This window comes from Arachis hypogaea, chromosome 3 (genome assembly GCF_003086295.3).
Source record: "Arachis hypogaea cultivar Tifrunner chromosome 3, arahy.Tifrunner.gnm2.J5K5, whole genome shotgun sequence".
Lineage (NCBI taxonomy): Eukaryota > Viridiplantae > Streptophyta > Magnoliopsida > Fabales > Fabaceae > Arachis > Arachis hypogaea.
This window is the reverse complement of record NC_092038.1, coordinates 29,711,514-29,729,558: the sequence shown is the minus strand read 5'-3', so window position 1 is coordinate 29,729,558 and position 18,045 is coordinate 29,711,514. Positions and strand designations below refer to the sequence as shown.

General features: G+C 33.0%; 1 protein-coding gene across 2 annotated transcripts; it reads right to left on the bottom strand.

The window, feature by feature from the left end:
* Positions 1 to 5,506: 5,506 nt before the first annotated feature.
* On the bottom strand, positions 5,507 to 13,827 carry LOC112790082 (glycerophosphodiester phosphodiesterase GDPDL3). Of its 2 annotated transcripts, none has more exons than XM_025832309.3 (10): positions 13,401 to 13,827; positions 12,044 to 12,173; positions 10,895 to 11,188; positions 10,648 to 10,760; positions 10,059 to 10,557; positions 9,012 to 9,050; positions 8,618 to 8,902; positions 8,177 to 8,319; positions 7,013 to 7,496; positions 5,507 to 6,098 (listed from the first exon to the last, which is right to left on the bottom strand). In XM_025832309.3, the coding sequence occupies exons 2-10, from the start codon at positions 12,162 to 12,164 to the stop codon at positions 5,803 to 5,805; spliced, it is 2,274 nt and encodes a 757-aa protein (XP_025688094.1). In that variant the 5' UTR covers positions 12,165 to 12,173; positions 13,401 to 13,827; the 3' UTR covers positions 5,507 to 5,802. The 2 variants fall into 2 exon arrangements, with proteins under 2 accessions (XP_025688094.1, XP_072088792.1); XM_072232691.1 differs by having other exon boundaries at positions 12,044 to 12,270; positions 13,401 to 13,758.
* Positions 13,828 to 18,045: the final 4,218 nt, after the last annotated feature.

Below are 18,045 nucleotides of genomic sequence, written 5' to 3'. Positions count from 1 at the left end.
TTGGGGTCCGAGGTGCCGTCATACAGAGTCATATCCGAAAGTTTGAAATCTTTTGGGATTTTGGTCTTCATAATTTCCCTGGTGAATGGATCTTGATCTTTGTGAGAGCTATCCTCTGGGGTGGATCGAGTAGCTTTAGTTTTGAGATTAGTTTCGAGTTTCATAAGCTTATCTTCAAATTCTCGGCACCGCCTTATCTCCCGATGTAGATCCTCTTCTTTTTTGCGTTGATGTTGGGCTTCTTTCTCAAGTTGCTTTAATCGATTTTGAAGTGCTTCTATCACCCCTGGATTTGACGAATTTTTGTCTCCATTGGATTCCGGAGTATCTTTAAGTATAGCATCCGTGTTCTTATGTGGCGTACTATCTTCCAAACCTAAGTCGTGGTCGTTGTCATGGTTGTCCGCCATGGTGATGGGATGACTTCCAGGTCTCCAGCAACGGCGCCAATGTTCCGAGGGTTACCTGAAACTGTAGGTCGATCTCGGTCGAGATCTTCTGTGTTGGTCGGAGCCGATGTGTCCGGCAGGTGTATAGCGGCCAGAGCTGGTGTGTCCGACTTGTTGATGGTGGCTGGAGCCGCCGTGTCCGACTTGTTGGACTTGGTGGTGGTGTTGATCCTTCGTCCCCAGAGGGTGGGGGGTACCTGCAAGGGACTCCGATGCTTAAGTTAGCAAGGGTATTAAGCAGGTATTGAGTAGAATCAGAATATGAGTTATACTTGGGTGCTCCAGTGTATTTATAATGGTGAGATGTGGCCTCCTGTGGATAAGTTAGTTATCTTATCTTATCTTTATCTTATCTTCAAGTGAGGTCATCTTATCTTCAAGGGAACCGCCCTTCTCTTGTAGGCTTGGGCTCCTTTAGGACCTGGGGCGTGTTCCCCTATTTGGGCCCTTTGTTTGGGCTTTCTCGTGACTTGGCCGAGCTCTTTGAGAAGAGGTCGGATTGTCCTGACCTGAAGAGGTCGGTCGCTTTATCTGTAGAACATCCCGGGTCGGTCAACTCGACCCAGGATATGAACAGTAGTATTCATCTTGTGGTTGGAAATTTTCATATATTGGAGGTGGTTCATCTTGGTAATAATATAGAGGGTGTGGCTCTTGAAAATGTTGATGTTGGAGTGGTGATGGTTCTATGTGTGGTTCATATGGCTCAAAAGGTGGTTGGTATGGTGGATATGGATTAGGGTCATATGAAGGTGGTTGGTAAGAAGGGGCTTGTGAGTGTGGTTCATGTTGAGGATATGACTCATAGGCATATGGTGGTGGTTCTTGAAAGTCACAAGGAGATTCACCATAGCCATTGGATTGGTATGCATCATAGAATGGCTCTTCTTCATAGTGCATTGGTGGAGGTTGTTGCCATGAGGATTGGTCATATGCATATGGCTACTCCCACCTTTGATTGTCCCATCCTTGATACACATTCTCATTGAAGTTCTCATCACCTACAACATAGTTGTACTCACACTCATAGCCAAAGTGAGAATTCATAATGGAAAGAGAAAACAAAAATCAAAAGATAATAGAAAACAAAAGAAACAAAATTCTACAACTAGCAAATAAAGCAAAAAGCAAGATATTCACACTATTCACATATGTACAATAACCAATAACATAACACCATTGCAATTCTCCGGCAACGGCGCCATTTTGATGATTGGATTTTTGACGGTTTAGAATTTCACAAATAGATTCTCGTTGTAAAGTATAGTCTCTAAACCAACAATAATCCTTTTATACAAACATTTGTTTGTCACAAGTAACAAACCCCTAAATTTATAAACTGAAGTATTAAACCTCAGGTCGTTCTCCCTAGGAATTGTAATGAAGTGTCTTGTTATTGGTTGTGAGTTATATTTGGGGTTTTGATAAGAGACATGAAAGATAAATGGCAAAAAGTAAACTAATAGCTAAAAAGGTCTTGGCAAGGGTTGGTGGTCAAGGATCTCTATCCTAATCACTAACCACAATATGAGAATTGGCAAGGATTAATCTCAATAAATCATCCTCTAACTAGTAGTAAAGGAAAGTTAAATGAGATATATCAATCCAAGTCCATAGGTCCTAACTCTCCACTAATTCAATTAGTGAAAACTAGAGTCAATGGCTCCCAATCATCAATTACTTGGACATTAGTAACTCAAGAAGTCCTAAGTTACCTTTCCAAGCCAAGAGCACAAAATTCTATTCTAAAATCCTTCCAAGTATTTTGTCAAACACATAAGAGGCATAGAAGGAAAGCACATGAAATCTACAACAAGAATGAAATCTAACAACAATTATTGAAAGGAATTAACAAGAACAATCAAAAGAAACACAATTATTATGAATTACCTTGAATTGAATGGAAAGAAAAGAGAAGGAACAAGAGTAGATCTACAACAAAATATAGAGACAACATAAAGGAATTACAACAAAATAATAGAGAAAGATGAATGTAACAACAAGAATTGAGAATCAAGAGTGGAAGAGAGCAAAGATTAAAACCTAGATCTAAGAACTAAACCTAATCCTAATCCTAATCCTAGAGAGAAGTGAGAGCTTCTCTCTCTAAAACTAACTCTAAACTAATCCTACTGTGTGTGAATGATCAAAAGCCTAGCATCCCCTTTGCTCTTCAATCCTTGGCTTTAAATAGCAGTTTAGGCGCCAAAGTTGGTTGGGATTGGGGCCCACAACCCTTGAGAATTCGTTGGGTGAGAATTCACTTAAAAATCAAGTATCGGCATCGACGCGTACGCACACAGCACGCGTATGCGTCCATGGGGTAATTCGCAAGGTGTGCGTAAGCGCCTGGTGCGCGCGCGCGTCCATGGGCGAGTTCAACTTTTTGGCTTTTCATAATTTCTCCACTTTGCATGCTTTCCTCTTCACTCCTTTGATCCATTCCTAGCCTTTCCAATCTGAAATCACTAACAAACACATCAAGGCATCTAGTGGAATCAAAGGGAGATTAAAATCATCAAGTTAAAGGCCTAAAAAGCATGTTTTCACATCTAAGCACAAATAAGGAGACAAACACAAAATCATGCTAATTCATTGAATAAATGTGGGTAAAATGTGTTAAAATCTCCTAAAATCAATACAAGATAAACCCTACAAAATGGGGTTTATCAGTATAAGATTACACCATGGATCTTCCTTAAGTCCATACATTTTCACATTAGTCTTGGAAGTACTCATAGAGCACATCCAAGAACCTATGCCATGGTGCATACTTTTTGCCGATGATATCATCCTTATGGGAGAGTCAATGGAAGACCTGAATAAGAAGTTGGACTTATGGAGAGAAGTTCTGAAAGTGTATGGTCAGCGCATAAACTGTAACAAGACGGAATATATAGAATGCAAGTTTGGTCTGCGAAGGAAAAACCCTAATATAGAGGTGAAGATTGGAGAAAACATCCTACGAAAAGTTTAAAGTTTTAAGTATCTTGGGTGCATCATACAGGATAATGAAGAGATTGAACATGATGTAAATCATAGGATCCAAGCAGGTTGGTCAAGATGGCGAAGTGCATCTGGTTTTATATGTGACAAAAAAGTGCCTTTAAAACTTAAAGGTAAATGCTATTGCACTGCTATAAAACCGGCTATGCTTTATGGTACAGAGTGTTGGCTGGCCAAAAGGGAGCAAGAACATAAGCTAAGTGTGGTAAAGATGAAGATGTTGAGATGGATGAGCGGTCATACGCGATTGGATAAAATAAGGAATGGAAATATAAGGGAGAGAGTAGAGTAGCACCCATTGGGAAAAAGATGGTAGAATCGCATCTCAGGTGGTTTGGACATGTGAGAGGAAGACCGACAGAGTACCCAGTCAGGAGGGTGGATGAGATGGAGGATGGACAAGGGGTGAAAGGTAGAGAAAGACTTAAGAAGACCATCCATGAGGTAGTCAAACGAGATCTACATGTAAATGGTCTCGCGGTAGACATGATACATGACAGAGCTTAATGGCGTCATTTGATTCATGTAGCTGACTCCATCTAGTGGAACAAGGCTTTATTGTTGTTTGTTTTGTACTTTTATTTTTATTATTAAAAATTGATTAAATATGTTAAAAGATTAAAAAAATTTATTAAATTTTTTTATTAAATTAATAGCAAAACAAGCACTAAAAATATGATAAAAAAAACGCCTTTCTTTTGTTTTGTTGTCCAAGCATGGACAAAAACTATAACATTGTATTCATTTTAATTGATGGAATGAATATTGTCTACTTTTGAAGGGAAAAAAATGAAGGTTTAATAATCTTTAAAAATCCCCAAGGAATTAGTCATTGCTTTCGGCTGATGGATACTCTAGTGCAAACCAAAAAAATAATCTTTAAAAATCTAAAACAACCAGCTTTTTGAATTAATATTTGGTGTTGAGTTAAATCTGCTAATGTTGAGTTAAACCTATTTAATTTCTCACGTCCATAATCTATAATACTAACCTCTCTTTTAATAAGTCATATTGTCATAATATGGTATCTTTTACCCATTAAACATTCGAAGAAACATAGTTATAAAGGAATATAATGAAAGAAATGATCTATTCATATGCTTTTGGATAACTTTCATTCATCATGATATCAAGATTTATATAATTATTAAATTAAGAGTAATGCTAGGGAATCAAAAGGGTATTAGTGAAAAATCAGCCAAATATCTTTGGGTAAATCTAAAATCTCTACGAGTTAATATGCATGAATGTTTCTTCTGCTAAGTATCAGAATGTTTCTTTTTCATACTAAATGGATGTTCTTTTATATATTTTTTGAATTTTTTTGTATTACAAATGTGAATGTCTCTTTTTTTTAAGAATTTCATAATTTTTTTAAATGAATGTTAAGTATTAGAATGCTTTTTTTTGTCATATTAAATGAATGTTTTTTATATTTCTGTAATTGTTCAAGGACTCCTTTTGACTAAGATCAAGTGTGTAGTTTGCAGTCTCTTTAATTATCAAAACGGCATCTAATATCCCAAAACGCATGTCAGTGATAGAAGACATAGGCATGTGTGCAAAAGGTTGCTGAGCCAAACTTTGTTGAATTGGTTGCAAGGTAGGACGGTGATTTATTGGGTCAGGTTGTTGATTGGGATTATAAACAGGCTGCTGTTTGATAGGAGGGGTACATTGGCCTTGAACAGGTGATGGGGAGTGCGGAGGCTGGCGGGAACCGAGTTGGTTCCGGTGACTCGCTGATAGAAGAAGAGTGGGTCGTGGTGGAGAGGCGAAGAGGGCCTGACGGTGAGAGAGATATGTGTGTGTGATTGTTGGAGGTGGGTAGGTTAATATGAGAGAGAAGAGCAACGTTTTTATAGGTTTTAATTAGGTTTACTTAATCTTTTAAATTTTTTAAATTTTGAATTTAAAAAATTTAAAATTAATTATTAATATAAATTAATGTGATTTTGTTTAGTTTTTGGCTGGTAACCTTTTGGTACCATATACTTTTCCTTAAATTAAATATACCTTATATAAGTTATAACCAAAGATACAAAACAACATAATGCAAAATGAATTCTTAGATATGTACCATTCAGGATTTTGTATTCATAGATACCACGAAGCTATTTGGGGAGTAGGAATGAAGAATGAAGAATGAACATAAAATAACTTTAAAAACATATAGGAAAATGAATTTGTATGTGTCAAAGAAAAAAAAATCTGGATTCATGCAGTCTCGAGCAAAAGCTTCACGCCACCTAATCGAAGAAGAGCCGAGGAAAATGTTGAACTGTTTGTTTCATTTTTTTCTTTTATGGTTCACTTTTCTTTGGAGGGTAGAACGGAGATGATGCACTCAAATCAAAAGAAGGGAAGCTAGTAGAACGGGGAAACTTAACAAGGCGGCGCAGATGGTGACCCTGGACTGTGCATTCCCCTGGCCTCCTGTCTTGGTTCCGGCAGGAGCCGGAGATGGGGATATTTTGGAAACTGCGGGCAGTGGTGGCTCTATCACTTCAGAGACTGTTAAAGGTGGAACCGGTGCAGGAGCCGGTGGTGCTGCGCCGGGCGGAATGGCTTGAAAAAGAGCACCTGGTTGAGCAGGTGCCATGTAAGGAGGTGTCTTGTTACCCAAATTTAAGCACTTGTTCCCTGCAGGAGAATGGAGAGTAGCTATATTGGTGAACTGAACCAATAAGAATGCGACTACCGACCACAAGATATGTAAATACTTTTCATGAAAAATGTTAAATATGAATACCGCAATATCTATTAAGTATAAAAGATGTATTCAAATATGATAATGAATACCTATATATACAATTTTAGAAACATTTTAGTAATTATTCTAGAGACTAAACCCCCCAAAGTGGAGATTCACTCCTTGCACCGATTTGGTCCTTTAGATTCCAATTGAACTATTACCGTCCCTAGATAGATTTCCGAGCACCATAGTGGTCCCTCGATTCCTTTCCGGCAGCGACAGAAAACGGAGTGATGAACGAGCACTCCAATGCCATGCGGGACACGGGTGAAACAACAACGTTTACTTTTGGTGTCCAACAAAAGCAGAAACGACATCGTTTTGGTATATGATGGCATCTAAAATGGTTTGCACAAGCCTTTGATTATACAAACACTTCTTCCTTTTTGCCTTAATTGGGTGCCAAAAGCAAACCTCGTTTCACCTGTGTCTAGCGTGGCATTGGAGTACCAACTCATCACTCTATTTGCTGAGTCACTGCGGACTACTCTGGTGCTCGAGGATCAATCTCGGGGACGATAATAGCACAATTGGAACCTCGGGGACTAAATTGGTGCAAGGCGTGAATCGCAGAAACTACTATGGGAATTTAGTCTACTATGAATATGACATTGTCTCAAATAATAGATAGAACAAAGAATTTTATCTTTTGGTGTAAAGTCAGACACAAAATAAGAAAAACCCAAGGCAACAATATTTGATAGATATAAGCATACATGATCAAAATTGAAGTATTTGTGCATAATATTTAGCAATGAGAGGTGAAACGGAGCCATGTTATAAAAGATTCACTATCACTTACTTCTGTATCTATTTGCAGTTTTTGGGAAGTCTGTGATGACACCATCAATTTCTGCTCCTGTAACATATGAGTTGATCTCCTCAGTTGCATCTGAGAAGAAATCCCATGCCTGAGAAAGAAACTCATTGCTGAATGTTTCCACGAAAACCGAGAGGTTAGAAGATTTTAGTTTTGACACAGTCTTTGTAGTGCCTGTCAAGAAGAGAACATCCTGAGGAAATACAGAATCCTTGTTGATAACCACAGAACTTGCAAAGCTTTTTATATCCGCAATGGCGGCATTATCTGCATTGCTGATAGTCTCATCAACCTCGTAGACAAGCTCATAATTGGTCTTCTCCTTGAACTTCAGTAGTACAGAGCTACTAGTGGATCGAATCATAACTTTCTGTGGTCCCGGTTTATCATAACCTGCTTTGCTCAAAGCATTCATGACTGAATCAATCACACCTAACCCCTGCTTCTTTGCCAGATATGCTGCATTCTGATGAGAGGAAAGAAACTAAAATGTTAATTGATAGGGGAAAATGAAGGGAAAGAAACCAAAATTATTTTTTTTTTTTATTGAAAATTTGCAGGAATATGATTTTGGGCAGTAAGCATAAGCAATCTCTTTTTTTCAAACTTTCAATAGAGGAATTTCCCAAAAAATATATAGGGAGGAATTGATTAACAATGCAAGACTTGGCACACCTGCACTTACACTTTCTCAATAATTTTTTATCATTGATCCAACTATTGAGTTATCTATCATGATCATCATTTGAGCCAATTTTTTTTTATTGAGAAAAAAAAAAAACTAGATATCAAGAAAAATGGAATTAAATAGTACTGACTCGTTATACATTTAAAACAATTGTTACCTTGATTTTGAAAGTGAATCGAACAATTTAGTATTAATGTTAAATTGTGGGAAAGATCATAACATATTAACTTCTCTGAAAACCTTTAAAATATGATGTAATGGTGTAATAACTGTATTATCTCACTATATATAATACACACGACACATCTCAAATGGACTATTAGATAGTAACTTAAGTCAACCCAAACCATTTCACATTTTCACACAAAAACTTACCCTTATTTTTATCAAGATAATATGTTCAAATTACAGCTAATAAATGAATCCTATACAGGAATTGCGAGCATTGAATAACACACCTCAACAATGATCATGACACCTGACAGAGAAGTCTGGTTTTTTGCCAAGGATAGGAAATCCGATAATGTTACAAATTCCCCAGCATTCCTATTCTTTGGATTTCTTTTCAATGAATAATTGGTATAGGGGTTCAATATTGAGGCTGCAAGGGAAAAAGCGAAAGCAAAAAACTTTGCATTTATTTCATTTCTTCAGGAATTAAAAAATAAAGGACAAAAACTACAGGCAACAATCTACAAGACAGCAGAAGATACAAGAGGAATAAAGTTGTCATGATAATGATTAGTGAAATGTTGATTATCCAATAAAGAGGAATTGTAAGCCACAAAACACTTATGCTTGGACAACAAGACAGGATTACAAAAATGCATATAAGGAGATAACGAAAAATGATAGACCATACAACTAACTGAAAATTATAAAAGCTTCCGTTGACTTACGGGTCAGGCTTTTTATGTTATCCCAAGTCAAGCTGAATGTAAATATGCCATTGCCAGACTTAATCTCTGGGATAGTTGTGGCAAGTGTGCTGAAGGTTGACTGAGCGGCATTAGTAGTCTCTATAAGATCAATGGAACTCAAGCAAAATGGTACTCCATCTTTAGACAATTGAACTGGACAGTCGAGAATATCCACACCATCTGATATGGCTTTTGTATAAGCTAAATCGGTACAAGCAGGATAATCTCCACTTGCTCCATATTTTGAGATAACCAAAGTGTTAACTGAAACATGAGTAACGTCAGAACAGCATTATAAAATGAAACAATAAGGAAATTACTAATGAACGGTCACAGTACATGTTCCAAAAATCAGAACAGGGCAGTGCTGTACCTTTTTTTGTGGCATTGGTTCCTAGATGTGCAAAGCAATCTGCAAGTGTAGCATTGGAGACAAACGAATTCTTTAGTGAGAACTTAGTAGGAGAGGGAAATAAATGTATACACGCAGTCATTTTCATAGGCTTAAGGATGTAAAGGCCACAACAAAAAACTGAGTGCAAACTTGTGTTTAGAAAATGTGATGAGATCTACAATTATAGTAACTTAACAGTAGATAATTATATTATTTATCAGGATCACAGACCTACCTAGAGAAGGAAGCATATTAAGATGTGAAATCAATAATGCCTTGAGCTGATAGGTCACTCACTAAAAGATTTTTAAGTAACTATATGTATGCTATAGGTTATTATCTAACAGATCTCAGTACCTTTATGTGCATGCTAAAATCAACAGTAGGACATGAATCCCCTAAGGCCAAAATAAGAATAAACGAGACCCGTGTGGTAGTGCCCTTTCTTTCATCAAGGATTGATTACAACTACCTTAGTGGCACTGGAACCCTCATCAAAGGTGCAAGAATCCCATATTCTCATTATATGTAAAGTAAACTTGCTAACAGAAACGCTAAGTTTGGGAAAGATTAATCACCAAATTCCAGGATCATGCATCATTTGGTATGTAAATTCACACTATAACCGTTAGAGATCAGGATAGAATCATATCATATCCATCAAATATGATCTCCAAGGATTAGCATTGAGTATATATATATCATTATTTCCTTATTAGTATTAGTGTATTAGGGTTTTATACTGTTATAAATAGATGTGAGTATTCCTCTCATGTTAGACACGTCATATAAGAGTAACATGTTTTTTCTTTCATTTTGCTGAATACTTAACTCTCTTATTTTCCTAATTAATCATGGAATTCAACAATAACTGGCTTTAAAAAAATCAAAATGGATTTGTGAGACCGGATAATGGAGAAATAAATTGTTAGAGACAGAGCTCTTAATGGAATTAAAAGTTTACAAAAGAAAGAGGTTCTAGGATATTTCTTGGTGGTTCCTATCATAAATAAATAAATAACTTACCAACAGCTTCAGATGGTGTTATGGGGAAGTCAGATAGCACACCATCAACAGAGAAGTCACCATTGTCGATGAATTGGAGGTACTCAGCAAGAGGATCATAACTGTAATTGTAGCTAATTAGATTATCATTTGCAAAATCAGATGCAAAAACTTCCAGCCCTGCTTTATGTGCATCTGAGACCAATGAGGTATGAGGCTGCAGATAAAGGCCTGAATCTACGGGCCATATGTATCCCTTGGGAACAAGAATTCCAGAAGCAAATGTCTTGATAAATGTAAGATTCTTTAAGAGTGAACCATAAGTTTGATTAGTTGATGGTTCTACAACATCCTGTCCCATGAACCTGAATACCAACTTCGTTACTTTCGGGAGCCGTGATGTTATACTTCTCAAAAAGCCAACCTCCGGTGATGAGATATAACTGATAACTACCCTTTTAGAAGCTGCAAGTACAAAGCTTCTCATACTCAACTTGTGTTGCGAAAAGAATGCATCATGCTGAAAAATAACAGAGAAAACAACATTTAGATCAAGGGGAAAAGAAAAAGGCAACCTGTGATAGAATTGAATATTTCTTCCAATTATTACCTGAATATTCAGCCATATGCCTGGTTGTGGTTTTGATATCGCAGCTATATCGTCAACAGTTTGCATTGGCAAGCCATCATACAGATTAGTTCGAGAATATATTCCCTGAACCACTGCCAAGTAACAAGAGATTGTCAGCAACAATATAAAGATAAACTTTAAACACTATACAGACTGAAAGTGTAACAAGATCAGCATAAGAGAACACATACAACAAAAATGCTGCATTGGTAAGTTTTTAACTTACCAGAGACATTGGTTAGCTGATCTGATGTATAATCCACGGAAAAGTAGCCAGTGGAACGGACACCATTTACTGAGTAAGTAGTACTCTTGTTTGGGTAAAAGTTCGCAATGTCAGTATCATTATCAATCTTGACATCTGCAAGGCAAAGGCCGAATCCATCTTTTGTTAATTGCACATCACACCACAGAAGGACATCAGATACACTGGTTGATAATGCAAACTGGTAGGCAAGGCTTGTGGAATCAGGAAATAGCCCTGAAAAACCACCTCGCGCTACGACCAATGGACGATTTCCTGCAAAAAGAAAATTACAATAAGTGGATTTCAATACACCAAGCATCATAGAAAGCTAACATCTGCATTCAAGGTTACCAAACTCTCAACTAAATGTAGGAATTCCCAAATTTAGACTCTCAAATGGACTTTGATTACCATGAGATCATCTAGGTAAATGGAAGGGAGGAGTGTTAGGGGCCTTTTGTGATTTGTAACCATCAATTAGTCATTATTGGTATTTTTAACAGTGTAAGATTTCACCCAATAGTGTGAAATTACTCGCTTTTCTTTTGCTGGTTAATTGCTGGACAGATTTTAATATAGGTGCTGGCTCCCTAGACTTTCACAAAGGGAAATATTAACATGAGTGGCTCAAAAGAGAATATTAATATTTTCTTTTGAAAAAAAAAAGAAAAGAAATAAAACAACGGATAAACTTGGAGGTTATGTGAAGAACTTCACTATTACTCACTCTGTGATCAGAACATGCAAACATTCCAATTAACTGTTATATTACTTTAACCCACAACTATTTCATAAAAAATGCTAAATCTTGTATTGAATGGATATTAAGATGACAATCATATTAGGAAGATGATTCAGATATACAAGGCAAAATTAAACTTTTATGTTATTTTTTCCTTCAGATATGGTTATCGGGGGATCCTAATCAACGAGACATCAAATCAAAGTGTCATACTCATTTTCAACTTCCCTTCAAACTAAGTAATTAACATTAGCATTACTATTAAGTAGCTTCACCAACTTTGTTTCCACGCAAAAACCAAAGATCAAATAAAGTATAGAGAGTATAGAACAGAAGAAATAAAAACACAGATCGTTAGTAAGTTAAAAGAAGGAAGTTAGACAAACCAGTGAGTGTGTTCCACGCGGGTGTGGTGGATCTCTGAGCTAAAACCACAGCTACAAGAAGCGACTGAACAACAAGAAGTTGGAGAAGCAACGGTTGCTGCAAAGAACTTGAGCTCCACATTCCGGCAATCTATGCAGATTAAGAGAGAGAGAGAGAGAGAGAGAGAGAGAGAGAGAGAGAGAGAGAGAGTTGGTAATGAATGAGCTCTTTAACCCAGAAGCAGAACCTGTGTGAAGTTGGCAAGCGTATACACCTTTTTTGTTCACATATTTATATTTATTTATTTATTTATACCATAAAAGTGTAACTCAATATAGGGAGAGTGTCTAACTTGACCAAATTTTTTTTGGATTTAAAAGGAAAAACTTTATTGTCGAGAAAAAAAAATGTATAGTAAAATAATCATTTGTTATGTATATCACATTTTTATGTAGAACATTAGGATATTTTTCTGTTCCAGAATCTAATTCTCTGTTTTTCCATTTATTTAACATTAAAGTTTGAAGCCTTTCTAGAGGAAAATGTTTTTCACTTAACTATAGGATTTTTAACAATGTTTTCCTACTTTATTACAGGGAAAGTGATTAATGCAATTATTAGAAATGAGAATAGTTAAATTTGTTTCACTTTGTATACTATAAAGATTGATAAAAATTTGATATATAATTTTTTTTTCTAAAATACTTTTTGTCACATGTATTAACACAAATATTTTTTATTATTTGTAAAATTTAAATTCAAAACTCTTTATTTAAAAAATAAATGATTTATTATTTTAAGTAATTTTTGTTTATTATTTTTTTACAAATTTAATAAATAAAAACAATTGATAAAGAATAAAAAATAAAAAAATTATCTATGTACAAATAAAATTACACAAACATAGTACAAATATCATTCCACATTAAGAAAAATAGAACAGTTTCAATTCTTTTTGCTCTAATATTAACAAATCAAAACTTAAAAAGAAGAGTGATCAAGTAGACAAGAATTCACAAATAAAAGTAGAAAACTTAATTAGAAGAGAGTAAATCTAGATTCAAGTCCAATCTTCCATAGAAAGGAAATAAGAAACAAAAAGCTAACTTCTCTTCAACTTTAAAACGCCTATAAATTTAATCATAAAGAAATCAAATTAATTTTATTTTTATAAAAAATAATTTTTATACTATAAATGTACTCAAATATTAATTTTATTCAATGTGTAAATTTATTAATATTCTAAAATTTAAGAATATAACTTTTTTTTCATTGTCTCTGGATCAATACAAAATTAATTTTATTTATTTATGTATAAATTTGTTTAATATTTTATTTTTTGTTATGGATAAAAATAGTACTCTACAAGAACAATACCTGCTAGTACTAAGATGGTAAGATGAGAGCGAAGCAAGCAAACGGGCCGATGGCTAATGGTGATTTAGTGAGAAACTAATATAACGGAGCAGTACGGTAGCAACAAACAGAACAAAGCAGATCTGAAGCCCAGAACACCAAACACGACAAAACAGTGAGGCTGAGACAGCAGCAAGACGAGCCACGCTAGCAACAATGGGAGGAACCAGAAAGAACAGAATGTGATGAGTATGTTTGGAAGCGGTGATTCTAACTAGTGGAAGCGGTGATGGACAACTCCTATAGAAACATGGAGAGATGAATGAAGGACGCTATTTACTTCAAGACACAAGAAATTTTATTAGATAGTAGTGAGGCCAAGCTGGCTTGAGCTTTCATTTTTTTAAAATAAATAAATCTATGTCAATTGTCAAAGGCACAAAAACCCAGCTGGCTTGAGCTATAAGCCGCGGTTTTGACTGATGTCGAACACGTTCTGTGTGGGTCCAGGCCGCACGTAAAAACAGAGTTAGTGAGAGGATAACGTGGGATGGTGACTTTGCAAAACCTGAAAAATGCGATTCCTTTCGTTTTTTTAAGGGTGTGAATACGATTCGATAAGAAGAGTAGAAGATTGGCTATTAATATTATTATTGAGTTTGATTGATGATGATGGTAGTGCTAAATGCTAATTGTTGAGAATTTTTTTAGGTTTTTATTTTAAAAAATATAAAAGAACATCAATTTCCAAAATATATATGTTAATAGAGACAATTAGCGCTTGTGAGATAGCTAGTTTATTCTCGTAAATAAGCATAAATCACAGTTGGATAATAACATATATTAACTATTATAATAATTTCCTAAATCAATTTTCAATATTTTTTTGTTTGACACTTAAATCCTTCATAAATTTTAAAAGATAAATTTATCTTTAATATTTATTTTTATTGCTTAGAACAATCGCTACAAATATATTGTCTAGCTATTTAAGTTAAGGTGAAACATTAAGAGGTTGATTGATTTGTTAAAACATTTTCTGTTTTTGTTTTTCTATTTTTGTTTTTAAAAAATAATTTTTATTTTCAACTTTTTACCTATTGATTTACAAGAAGAGAATTTATTTTTAAACATTGAAAATAATAAAAATATATTTAGTTAATCTATTTTAATTTTTATTTATTGATATTTTATTAATTGATTCTAGATTAAACAAATTATTTTTATAACAAATTATTTTTTATTTTGTTAAAAAAGAAACGGTCATAGTGTTTAAAAAAAACGTTAAAAATATATTTTAAAATAAAAAATATTTAAAATTAATATTTTTAAATATAAAAATAAATTATATTAATATTAAAAGATAAATGCAAGATACAAATACAAAATAAATAAAGTATATAAAATAAGAATACAGTTGAATCTAACTTAAAAAATAGGAGTACGGCTAAAAATGATAAAAATAAAAGAAAAGTACAATTAAAAAAGAAAAATTATATTGAAAAAGAATCCACAAAAAATTCATATTAAATACAAATACAAATAATATAAACTATATAAATTCTTTATGCTTAACTTCAGAGTCATTAACAGAAAGAGTATTACTCCTTTTTACTCTTTAATTACTCAGATATAAATGATATTATATATATATATATATATATATATATATATATATATATATATATATATATATATAAACTTAGTTTAATTTTGATGTACTAATAATATAAAATATTAGTGTAATTTTATAACGTAAGAATACTGAACACGGACATGGAACATAACACACAGTCGCAAATTTTATAACGTATACATATAAAATATAAAGTATTTTTTAGATAAATCATAATTATATTTTGATATTTTATTAGTATTAAAATATAAATGATTTTTTTAATTATTTCTAATGTCTTATTTTAATTATATCAAGTATTTAAAATATTTTTATTTTAATAAATAATAATATATACTATATATAAATTTAGTTCAAAAATATATGTTAAGAATAAGACTGGACACGTAACACGTAATGATATTTAGGTGTCTATCCGAAGAATAATTTTTTATTTTTTATTAAAATACAGTTGGACATAGACACGGGTCTTGGACTAGTGTTGGTGAATATCATGTCAGAAACGCTGTCACGGTAATGCGTCTTGGACTAGTGTGAGTGAGTGTGGTGTCCGAGACACAACAACTTAACAAAATGTTCATATTTTATATGAACAATTATATCACTTCTTTTTTGTTGATATAACATTACCTAATTAGATATACTTATAAAACTAGACTAGACATGTATTCATAGTTAAGTCACAAAATACATAATATAAGATTCGACTTTACAAATATTAATAGTGTGATAAGTAACAATATGTTGCATTATAACATAAGACCATCTTATTTAGTTTAACTTATTTAACCTAAATCCCAAGATACAAAATATCCAAAAGAAAAGAAAAATTACAACCTAGATAAACAAAAAGAAAATAATATGCTAGTCTTCTGAACTTCTTGAACCTGCCTGCTACAAATATCCTCCAAAACGCTAAGATATTTTCCTTAACTGTAGTCATTGAACTCACATAGAGATAATTTGAAAAGGCGAGAAAGAAACCATAGGGGTGAAAACAAGTCTAAGTAGGAAAGAAAAGGAATTAACATATGTGTGAGACCTAATTCATCATATCCTAGAAAAGGTTTAGTGCTTGTTTCAAATGCACAAGCAATTCACATAACATGTAAGAAGCATACTAGATTGAAATTTCTTTTCACAGATTCAAGTCTCTATCATCCCAGGTGGATGATCATATCATTGGAGACCTTAGAAGCCAGGAGGAGATAGCATCAGATTCCACTGAGGAGGAGGACTCCTACTATTCACCGAGTTTCTAACCCCTCACCACTGCTTTTCATTGCAAGCATAGAGGACTGTAATTATTCTTTGTGATGTGTCACTTTATTATTGAATTTTAACTATAGTTAAATCATTTTGTAATTAAAAACTTAATTAAAAGGGATGAATGTATAATTTGATAAAATATTAAAAATTAAATTCTAACTTTTTTTAAATTAATCTACCAGAAAATGTACCTTAACTCTTTCTTATGCTATCGTTTCTCTTTCATTCTTTATTTGTCAGCGCTCATCCTCAATCCTCCACCCAAAAGGAAGCCAAAACCACTACTTCTCATAGGTACGTTAGTTAGTTCAATTTTAAAATTAAAATTCTCAGCCATCTTAACTCTACACGATAAATTCATTAGTTTTTTACACCATTTTCGTCACTCTCTACACTGTGTCAGTGCAATGCTGGTGCAAGAACTGGAGCGAGATGTCTTTGTCTAAGATGCTCTAAACCACAGGGATGCTGTCTATGCCTCTTTCCAAAGAAGAAGGTAGCATGATGTTGAGGCATATAAGTGTTTTTTTGTAAGGTCGTTTATTAAGGAGATGGACAATGAGAATATCTTACAAACGACATTGCGGAACTCAATCCTCTTGAACTAGAATCACATTCCCATTTTAAAAAATTATTTAATTATAAAATGGTCCTATTTAATTAAAATGTTAACTCTCATTAAGTTAAATTAACTCAAATTGAAAGTAAACATTCAACTAAAATATGTCACATCTATAAAAAGATAATTTACATGTTATTTAAGAAAAAGTTGAGTAGAGTTTACTATATTTTTTACATATTAATCATGGTCGAGGTTTCTTCAACTCCAAATTTTCTAGAGTTTATCTTCATCCCCTATAAAAAACTTAATAAGGTCAGAATGATTAGTTTCAAAAAAAACATTTTTTAGGGATGAAGTTGTATTATCTTTTTTAAAATTCTACAAGGATTAATTTTTATAATACGGTAAACTATTAAAATACATTTGAATAAAAGTGTATTTGAATTTTATTATCAACAAAAATGTCTTCAAATAATTTAAAAACGCAATAAAAATATTTAACATTAAATATATATTTTTTAAAAAATACTTTAAAGATTGAATTTTAATGTAATTTTTTGCAAGCATGATTTGATAAATTAGATATTTTTATTTTTAAAATTTGGTAATTTTTATTGAGTATATATTTTTTTGCGATTTTTTAAATGTATTATTGGTTTTTGATAAAAAAATCACTAAAGATATATATACTTAGCGAAAAATTACCAAATTTTAGAAATAAAAATATCTCATTTTTTAATCATATTTGCAAAAAATTGTATCAAAATTCAATCTCTAAAGTATTTTTTGATAATACATAGTTAATGTGGGGCATTTTTTCTCGTTTTTAAATTATTTGAGGATATTTTTGTCAATAATAAAATTCTAGTGTATTTTTGTTAGCGACAAAATTATTCGAGTGTACTTTTTATGGTTTACTCTTGATAATAATTAAAAGAGAAAATTTCACTCCCCTCCACTCTATTTGTAAAATATCCATTCTCCTCCCTTATAACTTCAAAAAAAAAATCCTCTTTAGTCCATTTTAAATTTTGTGTTAACTAATGTTAATTTTATCCATTTTTCAAAAAAAAAATAAGTTATTTTTTTTATAAAAATACTCTTTAGCAAATTTTTTTTGTCATTAAATTTTATTTACCAAAATATTTTTTAATAAATTACTTTTTATTAATTAAATTATATTTTTATCTATATATTTA